Raw genomic sequence first — 14,491 nt, forward strand, 5'->3', positions numbered from 1 at the left:
CAAGGAATACCACTTTTAGTTGTTTCTTTAGTGGTTTTTTGCTTTGGGTCATGCTAGGAAAATTCTTTTCCTCTCCCCAACCAAGATTATATAACTTGACCTATATTTTCATGCAGCTGCTATTCTGGTTTTTCTTTCTTCTTCTCCTCCTTTTGAAAAATGTTTTAAATTTTTAATCCATCTGGAATTTCATTTGATACGAAGTCTAACTCAATTTTTAAAAATGTTTAGCTCATTTTCCCAAAACTTCCCACTGATTTTTTTTCATTAATTCAGTGGGAATACAAATGCATCCTTCATATCTCCTCAAAGGCACAGAGGAGCTCTCAGGAGAATCAGTGCAATAATGTGCTTTCTCCTCTTGATAGAAAGGTCCTCTGCTAATATAAACCCATAGTATTTAAAACTGAAAACACTATTGAAATCTTTTATTACTTTTTCACATGAAGAAGTTTAGGTCAAAAATTTTCACGTGAAAAGTGTTCAGAGCAACTTTTAAAAGTTCTCCCTACAAGCAGAGGAAAGAAGATTCTTCTCGTTGGGAAGAGCAAGGCCTACGCACTTACTGATTTTTGCATTCTCAACACCGAGCACAGCACCTAGTACCTAGCAGGTACCAGGGATGTCTAATTTACAAAACCAGATCTTCTCCCCCAAGTCAAGTGTGATTTGTATGTTACTTAAATTACAAGCTCACTTGAAAACACGGCTTCTGGCTCTCCACTGGCATCTCCATATCTCGTCCTATCACAGAGTGCTCTGAGGCTTTATCTACTTCAGACAAGATCCTAGGGGACGTACATCAGGGAGGCCAAGTCAGCCATTCATCACGGTGACCTCAGCCACTGCAGCTGCGAGCTAACATCATCCCTCCAGATGGCCAGCTTTGGCTCTTCCGTGCACGCCCGTGGGGCCAACAGTGCCCAAAGCCGCTGCATTCCATCCTACATGAATCATATGCCTATTTAGACTTCCTGGTTGTTAGTGGTACTTTTTCTACACTTCTCCAATTACTGACCATTCATTTGACTTCCACATTGCTTGAGACGTATCGGCAGTCTAGGAGAATCCCACCGGGTCCTTGGGTAAACACTCTAGTGGCTTGCTGGAGAGCTGAGGTTAGCAGCTGACCACTGAGCTGTCCCCAAACCCTCTCCGGCCTGATGCCGGCCAGCACCGGCCTGTGCTGAGTCTCCAGGCCTCCTTCAGCCTCACTCCCCTTTGAGCAGAGGTACCTGGGTTCCACTTCCCATGTTTGCTGCTGCAGGTGTGAGCCTGGTTCCACTCCAGTCCCCTGCAGCCACCCCCAGCCTTGTGGAGACCGACACGGAAAGCTAAGTTCCCCAGCTGACGAGAAGGAGGCCAGCCAGCATGGGAGAGTGCAGAGGAGCAGTGCCTGGCAGGGAGGGAAAGAAAAGGAGAGGAAGAGAGTGTGCGTGGAAGGGATAACAACAGAGGGAATAATTAATCAGGCAGGCTTCCACCCAACAGGCTGTTTTTTGACACCTCAGCTCTGAGCCACTTTTTGGGCACCTGGAATGTACTTTCCCATGGAAGCATCATAGCACATGGGACTGTTACTCAGCTAACACTCGTTCAGTTCATGCTTCAAACTATTTTTGTTGCTTGGAATTAAAGAGACTTTGCAGGGTACTCCAGGTCTGTAACTACCACCCGATGTTGGCATCTTTTTATGTGGGGAAGAAATGGGATGAAGTACGGAATATAGTCTTCTTCCCAAAACTACGGCATCTCATCCACAAAGAGGAGATCTTCCCAAAGACGCCAGCACAGCCTCTATGTTTTGAAATCAAATAATGCCTGTCATGTCACAAAGGATTTTTACATAGATTACTGGGTTTGATTTAATCACCATAGAAATTCTGCAAATGAGGTCATCCAAGTGGTACTATCACCTGTTGACAAAAATGTCAAAAACACAGAATATAGAAGGGGGAATGAACCACGAGAGACTATGGACTCTGGGAAACAAACTGGGGGTTTCAGAGGGGAGGCGGGTGGGGGGATTGGGATAGGCCGGTGATGAGTATTAAGGAGGGCACGTATTGCATGGAGCACTGGGTGTTATACACAAACAATGAATCATGGAACTTTACATCAAAAACTAAGGATGTATTGTATGGTGACTAACATAACATTAAAAAAAAAAAAAACAGAACATAAACTTCCGAATTATAAAGGGCCACCAACCAACTACCACACTGAAGAAATGAGGCACAAAGCAAGGTGCAAAATGAGTGAATTTCAGAACTTTGGGGAAGAGCAGGAGGAGTATGCACTTACTGAATACATTCTGCCTGCCGAGGACGATGCCAATACTCTACACTTCTTATCTTGATTAATTTCATCCCCTGACAAATCTTTCTTGTAGGAACCCCCAATTATAAATGACAAAATTGAATCATGATGGTTAAGCATAATTAATATGTGACAAGCCAAAATTTGAGCCCATTCTCTGGGTTATGGCACTTTAATTTCCCCCTTAGCTTTCCAAAAGCTTCCTGCAGGGGAAAATCTGGTCACATACAAAGGCCCGGGGGGTTGGAAAGGCATCAGACTTCTCCACGGCAGCAATGGAAGGTGGAAGACGATGGGACATTACGTTAGCATTCTTACAGAAGTGTTTACATCCTCAGTTGCTGCACAATACCAACTATCCATTAAGTGCAAGGCAGAATGGAAATACTTGGAGATATGCAAAGTCTCAGAAATTCTCCTTCCCGGGCACCCTTTCCCTGGAGTGACTGGAGGAGGTGCTTCATTCACAAAGAGGGAGTAAACACAGAACGATCGGAGCAGGTTCCAGGAGGGAGTCCAGGGAGGATGGAACTAATAGATGATCTGACAGGTATGCCTATATGGAAACCTGAACTGAGAGACAGTTCCCATAGCTACGGGAAAGGCTAGCAAATCAAAAACAGAAATCTGAGCAAGGAAGGGAAGGTAATCGTGGTAGACTACTGGACTAGAAGTGAGCAACAATCAGACCTAATAGAGAAAAAAAAGTCCTGAGTATGTGTTCAAAAAAATATTAAAACTATATTGTGAGGAAGGAGAAAGGGAAAATGTTAATGTGTGAAGGAAGATAAGAGACAGGAATCCTCTCATTCATAACAGGAAGTTAGTAGACAGGCAAATCTGAAATATCAAGAAACGGCAGAGCAAGAGGATCACGTAGAAGAATTATGGTAAATACCAGGAAAAATATCTAAAGAGCAGAAAGTAATTGTTTATGGGCAGAGAGAATCAGACACGGGGAGAAGTTCACAAGAGTCTGCTGCTTGTCGTTACAACTTGTTCTATTTTATTCTTTATGTATTACTTTGATATGAATGAAAAGTACATTCGAAAAAGCAACATCTCTCAGAACCACGTCTCTGACATGTAGAAACCAGTCTGTAGGGAAATCAACAGGCAAGATTTGCCAATACGCAAAGGAAATAGCATTTAAGAATGACAAAATCAGGACTCACTTGTGACTAAGTTTTGTGATAGTGATTTTTTTTAAATTACAATTTCGATGAGATTCAGTATTTTCTATAATTTCTGTAATCTTTTATCCATTTATCGTACATCCAAAAATTATAGCTTAAGCTTTTTCAGCAACCATTTATTTTTTGCAGAGGAATGAGCCTGTTTGTATATATTTTCCTATCCACATCTACCCTTGAGTCCTTCAAACCAGCCTTTACCTTACAAAGCTTTTTCTGCCCACATCAGCGTGTAGGAAAGTCTTCCCTGGGGAATTTACAAAGCACTGATCGTTCACCTGTTCATTCAACCAATATCATTGAACACCTACTGTGCACCAGACATTAATTCAACATCTAGTCCTAAAATTCATACATTTTCCATTTTATAGGCATATCCAACCAGTTGGAAAAAATTAACCACTGAATATAAAATTAATTATAACCTTTTCTTTTAGGGTCTGGGCCTTCTACTTCTTTGTATTTCCTGCAAGGCTGAACATAGCGCTGGCCCCACATCACTGTGTGTGTAGCAATCATGGCTCCCCCATTCTGGCACAGCCAGAGGCTTGCTTAATAGGTCACAAACTCTTTGATGACAGAAACCACATCTTAGTCACCCTATCTCACTGGTTCACAGGCTTCTTATCATTGAGGAACCCAGTAATTCTTTTTTTTAATGCATAGGAAATTCGTAAGCATTTTCTGAATGAATAAATAACAAGGGAATGTGAATAATGGAATTATTTTTTATCTCAATCTCTTAATTCCATTAAAACCCACTTTTATGGTAAGAGTAAGGTCATCAGATCAGAGCACTTCAATAATATTATGGAAATTTCTTCTTGGAGGTCATGTGAAAATATGACCCAACTTTATTAATTCATTTCAAAATGACATCATTCCTTCTGAAAATTCTTAGATAAAACAAATTTTCTTTTTTTGGAGGGGACCTATTTTAGTTTTTATTTTAGTTCCAGTTAACATACAGTGTTATATTAGTTTCAGGTATACAATACCATGATTCAACACTTCCATACAGCCCCCTGTGCTCATCACAAAAGTGCCCTCCTTAATCCCCATCACCTATTTCACCCATCCCCCTGCCCATCTTCCCTGAGGTAACCATCAGTTTGTTCTCCATAACTAAGAGTCTGTTTCTTGATTTGTCTCTCTTTTTCCCCTTTGCTCATTTGTTTTGCTTCCTAAATTCCACATATGAGTGAAATCATGGTATTTGTATTCTCTCTGATTGACTTATTTCATTATACCCTCTAGATCCATCCACGTTATTGCAAATGGCAAGATTTTATTCTTTTTTATGGCTGAATAATATTCCATTATATGTATATACCACATCTTCTTTATCCATTCATCAATCAATGGACACAAAGGCTGCTTCCATAATTTGGCTACTGTAAATAATGCTGCTTTAAACATAGGGGTGCGTGTATCCTCTTGAATTAGTGTCATCGTATTCTTTGGGTAAATACCCAGTAGTGAGATTGCTGGATAGTAGGGTAGCTCTATTTTTAACTTTTTGAGGAACCTCCATACTGTTTTCCAGAGTGGCTGCACCAGTTTGCATTCCCACCAACAGTGCACAAAGGTTCCTTTTTCTCCACATTCTCACCAACACCTGTTGTTCCTTGTGTTGTTGATTTTAACCATTCTGACTGGTGTCAGGTAATATCTCATTGTAGTTTTGATTTGCAGTTCCCTGATGATGAATGATGTTGAGCATCTTTTTATATGTCCGTTGGCCTCTGAAGAAATGCCTGTTCATGTTTTTTGCCTATTTTTTAATTGTGTTATTTGGGTGTTGAGTTTTATAAGTTCTTTATATATTCTGGATACTAACCCTTTATTAGGTATGTCATTTGCAAATATCTTTTCCCATTCCATAGATTGCCTTTCAGTTTTGTTGATTGTTTCCTTCACTGTGCAGAAGCTTTTTATCTGGACATAATCGCAATAATTTGTTTTTGCTTTTGTTTCTCTTACCTAGGGAACCTGCTTATCTAGAAAAAAGTTGCTATGACAGATGTCAAAGAGGTTATTGCCTGTGTTCTCTTCTAACATTTTTACGATTTCAGGTCTCATATGTAAGTCTTCAATCCATTTTGTATTTATTTTTGTGAATGGTATAAGAAAGTGGTCCAGTTTCTTTCTTTTGCACGTTGCTGTCTAGTTTTCCCAACACCATTCGTTGAAGAGATGGTCTTTTTTTCCCATTGGATATTCTTCCCTGTTCTGCTGAAGATTAATTGACCATGTGGTTGTGGGTTTATTTCTGGGTTTTCTATTCTGTTCTATTGATATTTTTGTCTGTTTTTGTGCCAGTACCATACTCTTTTGATCACTACAGCTTTGTAATGTATAACTTGAAGTCCAGAATTATGATGCCTCCAGCTTTGCTTTCCTTTTTCAAGGTAGCTTTGGCTATTCAAGGTCTTTTGTGGTTCCATACAAATTTTAGGATTAGAGGGGCCTAGGTGGCTCAGTCAGTTAAGTATCCAACTCTTGGTTTCAGCTCAGGTCATGAGCTTGTGGTTGTGGGATCAAGTCTCTCATCTGGCTCCGTGCTCAGCATGGAGTCTGCTTCAGATTCTCTCTCCCTCTTCCTTTCCCTCCCCCTCTGCTCCTCCCCCAGCTTGCTCATGCTATCTCTCTCTCTCTCTCATGTAAATAAATAAAATATTCAAAAAAATTTTTAGGATTGTTTGATAAAGTTCTTAAAAAATGCTGGTGGTATTTTGATAGGGATTGCATTAAATGTGTAGATTGCTTTGGGTAGTATAGACATTTTAATAATATTTGTTCTTCCAATCCATGAGCATGGAATGTCTTTCCATTTCTTTCTGTCCTCTTGAACTCTTTCATCAGTGTCTTATAGTTTTCAGAGTATAGGTCTTTCACTTGTTTGGTTAGGTTTATTTCTAGGTATCTTTTTATTTTTGGTGCAATTGTAAATGGGATTTTTTTTTTTTTTAGTTTCTCTTTCTGCTGCTTCATTACTAGTGTATAGAAATGCAACAAATTTATGTACACTGATTTTGTATAATTGCAACTTTACTGAATTAGTTTATTAGTTCTAGCAGTTTTTTGGTGGAGTCTTTCCAGTTTTATGTATATAGTATCATGACATCTGCAAATAGTGAAAGTTATACTTCTTCCTTATGGATTTAGATGCCTTTTATTTCTTTGTATCTGATTGTTGTGGCTAACACTTCCACTACTATGTTGAATAAAAGTGGTGAGAGTGGACATCCTTGTCTTGTTCTTGACCTTAGGGGAAAAACTGTCAGTTTCATCCACTAAGGATGATATTAGCGGTGGATTTTTCATAGATGGCCTGTATTATCTTGAGCTATGTTCCCTCAAACTTACTTTGTTTAGGGTTTTTGTGATGAATGGATGTTGTACTTTGCCAAATGCTTTTTCTGCATCTGTTGAAATGATCCTATGGTTCTTATCCTTTCTCTTATTTATGTGATGTATCACATTGATCAACTTGTGAATATTGAACCACCCTGGAATAAACCCCACTTAACCATGGCGAATGATTTTTTTTAATGTATTGTTGAATTTGGTTTGCTAGCATTTTGTTGAGGATTTCTGCATCTATGTTCATCAAGGATATTGGCCTGTATTTCTCTTCTTTTAGTGGTATCTTTATTTGGTTTGGTATCAAGGTAATGCTGGCCTCATAGAATGAATTTGGAAGTTTTCCTTTCTTTTCTACTTTTAGGAACAGTTTAAGAAGAGTGGTCACTAACTCTTCTTTCAATGTTTGGCAGAGTTTGCCTGTGAAGCCAGCTGGTCCTAGACTTTTGTCTGCTGGGAGATTTTTGATTACTGATTTGATTTCTTTGCTGGTTATCAGTCTGTTCAAATTCTATTTCTTCCTGTTTCAGTTTTGGTAGGTTATATGCTTCTAGGAATTTATTCATTTCTTCCAGGTTGTCCAATTTGTTGACATATAGTTTTTCATTATATTCTCTTCTAATCACTTGTGTTTCTGTGGTGTTGGTTGTTATTACTCCTCTCTCGTTTGTGATTTTGAGTCCTTTCTCTTTTTTTTCTCAATCAGTCTGGCTAGAGGTCTATAAATTTTATTGATTTTTTTTCAAAGAACCAGCTCCTAGTTTCACTGACCTGTTTTATTGGGGCTTTTTTCATTTCTATAACATTTATTTCTGCTCTAATCTTTATTATTGCCTTCTTTCTGTTGGTTTTAGGTTTTGTTTGTTGTCCTTTTTCTAGCCCCTTAAGGTGTAAGGTTACATTGTTTATTTGAGGTTTTTGTTTTTGTTTTTTGTTTTGTTTTGTTTTGCTTCTTGAGGTAGGCCGGTATTACTATAAACTTCCCTCTTAAAACTGCTTCTGCTGCATCCCAGAGGTTTTGGACCATTGTGTTTTCATTTTCATTTGTTTCATATGTACTTTTTAATTTCTTCTTTCCTTTGGTTGTTTAGTAGCATGTTATTTAACCTCCATGTGTTTGCGGTCTTTCCAGATTTCTTCCTGTGGTTGTCTTCTAGTTTCACACCATCTAGTTAATAATATTTGTTCTTCCAATCCATGAGCATGGAATGTCTTTCCATTTCTTTCTGTCCTCTTGACCTCTTTCATCAATGTCTTATAGTTTTCAGAGTATAGGTCTTTCACTTGTGATGGTGAGTAAAGACGCATGGTATGACTTTAATCTTCTTGAATTTGTTGAGGGTGGTTTTGTGGGTTAATGTATGATCTATTCTGGAGAATGTTCCATGTGCACGTGAAAAGAATGTGCATTCTGCTGTTTTAGGTTGGAATGTTCTGAATATATCCATCTGGTCCAGAGTGCCATTCAGAGCCATCGTTTCCTTGTTGATGTTCTGTTTAGATGATCTGTCCATTGATATAAGTAGGGTGTTAATGTCCCCTACTATTATTGTATTATTACTGATTAATTCCTTTATGTTTGTTAACAGTTTTATATATTTAGGTGCTCCTAGGTTGGGTGCATAAATATTTACAATTGTTAGATCTTCCTGTTGGATTGTCCCCCTTTTTATTATATAGTGCTCCTCTTTGTCTCTTGTTACAGTCTTTGTCTTAAAGTCTATTTTGCCCAATACAATAATTGCTACCCCAGCTTTCTTTCATTATCCATTTACATGATAGATGATTCTCCATCCCCTCACATTCAATCTGCAGGTGTCTTAAGGTCTAAAATGAGCCTCTCATAAGCAGCTTATAGATGGGTCTTGTTTTTGTTTTTTTTTTTTTTTTTTATCCATTCTGTTGCCTTATGTCTTTTGATTGGAGCATTTAGTCCATTTACATTCAAAGTAATTATTGATAGATGTGCATTTATTACCATTAGATAAAACAAACTTTCAAACAGATACAACTTCTTACTGTTTTACAACAGAGGCTCATCAAGTCATTTGTCTGGAATTACATCATAATTCAGGATCATAGATTAGTTTTATTTTCTAAAACTCCAGTGCTCCTTAAACATTTGGTCTTGAAAGTTCCATACTTGACTAATACGGTGCCATCTGTAGTGCTGTCTACTCTGATATCGTGTTATTTTCAGCGTGATTCACTAAGATTAAACAACTTCACATTCCATTAATATGTCAGTTATAGCCACATCACCATATGTCTGCTGAACTGTACGATGAGTGACAGAATTTTATTCTTTTAGCTCAAATATTGGTGAAACATCTTGCTGGGGCTAGGATGGGATAAAGTTTACCTAAATTCATCTCCAAAGCAAAGAACTGAATTGACTAAAAAAATACATGATTCAATTTCCAGTCTTCGACTTGAGTTGTAGTCTGAATTTTATATCAAAATTTATTTTGTCTCTCCACATAATTTTGTATGTCAAGTACAATTACATATCAGAGGTATGCAGAAAGGCAAGTAAACGGAAAGAAGCTTATACACCTAGTTCAAATTTGTTCTAGCAAATAGAAGGCAGATGATATTTAAATGAGGTGCAGTTCAATAAACACACTTCTGTGCCCAGCACCAAGTAAGCAGGGGAGAGCCAGTGCAAGCAAACAGACACGCTGCTCACACTCACTTGAGAGAATATGATGGAAAGGGAGATTCAGGGGAGCGGCTGAAAAATTAGTCTGATCCAGGTGGTCAGGGAAGGACTTCCGGAGGCACTGATTTTTAAACAGAGACCTGAAGGATGAATCATCTGGCTTGAGTCTAGTGATGCTGGAGAAAAAGCATTGCAGGCAAAGGGAAGAGCAACGAGAGGACAGTCAGAGAATGGAGTGTATTGGAGAAACCACAAGAATGCCCAGCATTCATTGTGGCGAATCTGTTTCACCCCAGGGATTAAAGCTTCGTAGAGTTGGCCTTAGACGACGGCATGCTGGACTCTACAGGGTCCACCGCACTGATGGGGCCCTTCTGGGCAACAATGGCTATGGTACCATGCTGCCTAAGAGCCGAGTACAAACCACGCATGATCAGCCCGCTAGACCAAGAGCAGAGCACGTAGAGAAAGAGCACTGGACTGGAGGAAGGCGCCCTGGATTCTGGTCACTCACTGGCCACACACTTGCTGGGACTGAAGTTAGGTGCCTTGACTTCTGTAGGCTTCCATTTCCTCCTATGTAAGGGGTGGGATGGCATTCCATAAACTCTAAGACAGGGACGGCACATACGCCTCATCTCACATGCCGATTCAATGTCTGCCCCGGGCCCAGTTTGGGATTGTTCTCAGTTAGCGATGTCTGCCATGGGATTAGGGCTTTCTGCTGCTATGCCACAGACCTGCTCGCCCTGCTCTGCTCTCTCTTCTTTTCCAGTTATAATATTCTGTGATCCTATGAAAAAGGAGATTTGAGCACTGTTCTCATGTTAAAAGGAATACGATCGGTCTGAATTGCCTGTGCATGTTTTCTTGGGAGTGGACAAAATAAAGAGTGAACTATCTAGAAGGCAGAAGGCCAGGAAGAGGAGGAAGGAAACTCAGGACCTGGATGATACCAAAATGAGTAATGGCTTTTCAATGAGTTCATACCAACATATTTTAAATATTTGGATTTTCCTTCAAATGCACACAATTTTGAAATCCAATCTGTTCTTCATTACATGCCTAATTTGTCAAATCTATTACTCTTGGCTAGATTTCAAGTGGCTTATAACAGCTAAGGCAGGCCAGGGAGGAACGTTCACAGAGCCCATGCTTGAGCCCATGCTAACAGGCGTGAGCTCCCGGCCCAGTGTGTAGGACGGAGACCCAGTACCGCCTGGTCACTCGCCCCTCAAAGAGGGGCCGACAACATACGAACACACTCACATTACTTGGACTTGAACTGTGTACTGAAAAGGTCATGCAGTTTCAAAATATCTAAATGATTCTATTTTAAACTGGGCTCCGTTAGATTCAGGGAAGAAGACAACCACACTAACAAAATCAAACAAACAAAAAAACCAAAACCAAACCAAACCAAACAAACAGGGTTTGAACTAAACTACGGAGTGTTGAATTCAATATTGTCACTGCTGAATTCTACACTCTGAATTGCCACACTGAGCTTAGCCTGAGCCTCCTCTGTCTTATTTTCCTTTCTCTCCATCTGATAAGCTCTCTGTGCTCATCCTGGGACATCGAAATACGAAGTAGAGGTGGAGGAGAAGCTGATATGGATATAGCTATGCAGCCCCCTTAGGCAAAGCCTCACACTGCACATCTCCACCCAGAATCAATGACGCCAAAGTAATCAACCCCCAACTCCACTAATTTCACCAAAGAATAGTTCCTAAAGCTTTACAGCATGAAAGGGGAATGTGACCTTAACACTTCCAGAAGCTCCGTAGAAACCGGTTTCCTCTGGTTGCTCTACCCGACCACCAGCAGGCACCCGTCTGGGCTGCACCGCTCTCTACAACTGAGCTGCAACAGGAAGTAGCCATTACACATGGCACCTGCAATGAGCCCACCCTCCTTCAGGTTTTATAATACTGATAATCATGTGCATTGAGGTAGTACCTGAAATTGAATAGAGCATGTAAAAAATATATATTATATATGTTAATTAAATTAATTAAAATATATACATATATACATGTATATATACAAATATATACATATGTACATATATGCAATATATACATATATCAAAATATATTATATATTATATACTAATTAACCTAATTAAAATATATACATATATACATAAAATATATACATATATATATAATTAAAATATATACATATATACATATTAAAATATATAATATATTATATATTAACTTAACTAAAACATATACATTAACACATATATATGAAATATATACATATATACATACATATATAATATATACATATATATTAATTAAAATATATACATATTTATTATATATTATACATTAAATTAAAATATATACATATATACATAATATAAAATATATACATATACCTGAAATTGAATAGAGCATATAAAAATATATATTATATATTAAATTAAAATATATACATATATATAAAATACATGTTAAGCACAACTATATTGAGCTTGACCCTTAAGCTAGATGCTGTTGTTGCAGGTGAGAAAAGCAAGTCTCTGAGGGCAGAGCAGTCGGGGCTACCCTTCTCCACCTTCTAAACCCTCTCTGGGCAGCAGACCCAGGATGCCGTATTTCTCCACTAAACAATCTGCATGTTTCCTGAGTCAGCTGTCTTAAATTAAGGCAGCTCCTCATACCCACCCAGAGATGTTCCTTGACGAAATGCTCTTGACAGCAGTTTAAGTGATTCTTTCGCTTCTTCATTTTTAAATTATTTTGCCCCCTTTTCCCTTTGCCACACTAATCTATTGAAGTTTCTGCTGACCAGCCTGGTGAGTCCAGTACATTCCTGCAAGTCAGCAAATCTGGGCGCCACTCACATACCCTTGTGTCTGGACAGGAGGACAACTGTCTCCCTCTACAACAGAGAGGGTACACTGGGCTATAAAGTTATAACCGACACTAGTTGGTTATAAACTATAGCTATAAACTGTGACCGATGACTTCAATGTGTCTGAAAATGGGGATAAATCAATCCTTCCACCATCTGTTGGATCACAGAGCAAGGGAAGAGCTACCAGAGAAATTCCCGAGATTTCTTATCTAGAAGCTCTGACATTGTCTGGATTACCTGGCTATTACACGATTGTGACCAGAAATAGCCCCGAGAACTCCTAAGGCCATCAAGTATGGGTCTAGGTCTAAGGGAGCAAAGCCAGCGAAGCAAAGTTCAAGGGTTCAGAGGTCTTAAAGGTTCAGCAGTTTCTGCTACATCCCTGCCCAGCACCCCCTCCTGCAAAAAGCTTTGTGGAGGATGGGGGCGTGGTGAAGTGTTCTTCCCAATCCCCTGTCAACTTAAACTGGAGCAGCATAATCTTCCGGTCTGAATGATATAAATGAATCTTCCCCAAAACTACATAGCCAATTATTATTTTTATAAAACCCAGTTCTAATTCACGCCACTTCAACTTTCTTGTTCCGGAACAATCATGCATACTCCAAGGTACACTCTCCTTTTTTTAAATTGTGGTAAAATAGATACAATGTAACATCTACCAGTGTAACCATTCTTAAGCGCGTAGTGCAACGGCATTCAGACATTCACTCGGTTGTGCACACTCTCTGGTTTAAAGGATGCCTCCCCCTGCACCGTTTGTTTTAACGAGGGATATATTACTGACCTCTCACTTCCCGTTGCTGATACTCTCTGTTTTTAAGAACCGGGTGTGAAATCCACATCCACGGATGGTGCTTGCGGAGCTGAGGGAGCATATGATGGGTCACAGATCCCACCGAGCCAGCCAGGGCAAACAGCACAACACTGAGAAATGGCTGTGACACAAGAGGGAAATCTCGTTGTTCAGCCTCGCAGGAGAGGGGAGGGACGCCCATGGATAGTCCACAACACCACTGCCCTTCCCCTCTCCCCTCCAGCAGAACAGACACGCAACCCCAGTTCTTCTCTCAGGCTTCTGAAAATTTCTGCCACACAAAACCCACCGGTGTGGTGAGCCGCTAAGTGGGGGGTTGGAGAGCTGGCTCTGGCGAAGTTCAAAGGCCAAGGGAAGTCTGACCTTTGGTTTTGTTACTGTTGCTTTTGAAAGAAGAGGTCGAGAACAACAAATGTAACTCATAGACTTTCCTCCTTGGAAGGAGTTCCTAAGCATATAATACTTTTATATGGAGACAGTCACTGTGGGAACCTCAGGCCAGAAATCCCACCTAGAGCTCTCTGCGCTCTCGGCGTTTGTTTTTCTAACTGAAAATGATGTTCCAAAGCTCCTCCTGGCTCTCGGACCTCTGTCTGACTCCTCATATGCTAAGGCCTCCGGTCTCTACTCCCCGTGGTGTGCCCTCAGCCTGTCTTACTACCCCTGGGCTCCAGCACACGCGTGTGGCTCGAACAAACAACACTGCTCCGCAGGCGCGGGAAGACAAAGGATAAAGCACTTGAACCCAACCTGCAAATCTCATCTTGGACCTGACTCTTCACAGCACAGAGATATGTCCCTTAAACCTCTCAGCTGGCGTCTTGGTTTCCTCCTCTGGCTTCACCACCCTGCCAATACCCTGGAACCCCACAACGGGCTCCGTTATAAAGGAGGTGGGGAGAGTATAAAGTCGAATGGATACGTACTCGCAAGGACAGGAACACAGTGCTGGCACTGACTGCAAATGACAGAACAGCGGCCACCGAGCAGATAATGAGATCCGATTTTAAGGTATCCTTCTGCAAAGAGAGAACCAACTGTAAAGTCTGCTCTTCTTTGTTTCTCTCAGCAACTCTGCAGTCACCGGGTAAGTCAGGTGACAGGATACTGACTCTGGATAACCGACTCAGCGTATCACTTACCTGCTATGTTCCCAGTGGCACATACTGGGTGGTCCATCCATGAGAACAAGGCAAAGGGTGGGGAAAGGGGAATGCACAGTGCAACGCTAGCCTGCACCTGCTAACCACAGCAGGAAAA

The 14,491-nt window shown here is 40.2% G+C and overlaps 1 protein-coding gene across 1 annotated transcript in view; it reads right to left on the bottom strand.

The window, feature by feature from the left end:
* The window catches only part of PCNX2 (pecanex 2), a 293,441-nt gene that overhangs the window by 128,992 nt on the left and 149,958 nt on the right, over window positions 1-14,491 (bottom strand). Inside the window, exons 18-19 of the mRNA XM_045783277.2 lie at window positions 14,158-14,250; window positions 13,202-13,352 (exon numbers count right to left, since the gene is read on the bottom strand). Of these exons, the coding sequence (XP_045639233.2) occupies window positions 13,202-13,352; window positions 14,158-14,250 (244 nt within the window). The remainder of the gene's footprint in view (window positions 1-13,201; window positions 13,353-14,157; window positions 14,251-14,491) is intronic.

This window comes from Ursus americanus, chromosome 6 (assembly GCF_024610735.1).
Source record: "Ursus americanus isolate L20-20 chromosome 6, mUrsAme1.1.p, whole genome shotgun sequence".
NCBI classification, from domain to species: Eukaryota; Metazoa; Chordata; class Mammalia; order Carnivora; family Ursidae; genus Ursus; species Ursus americanus.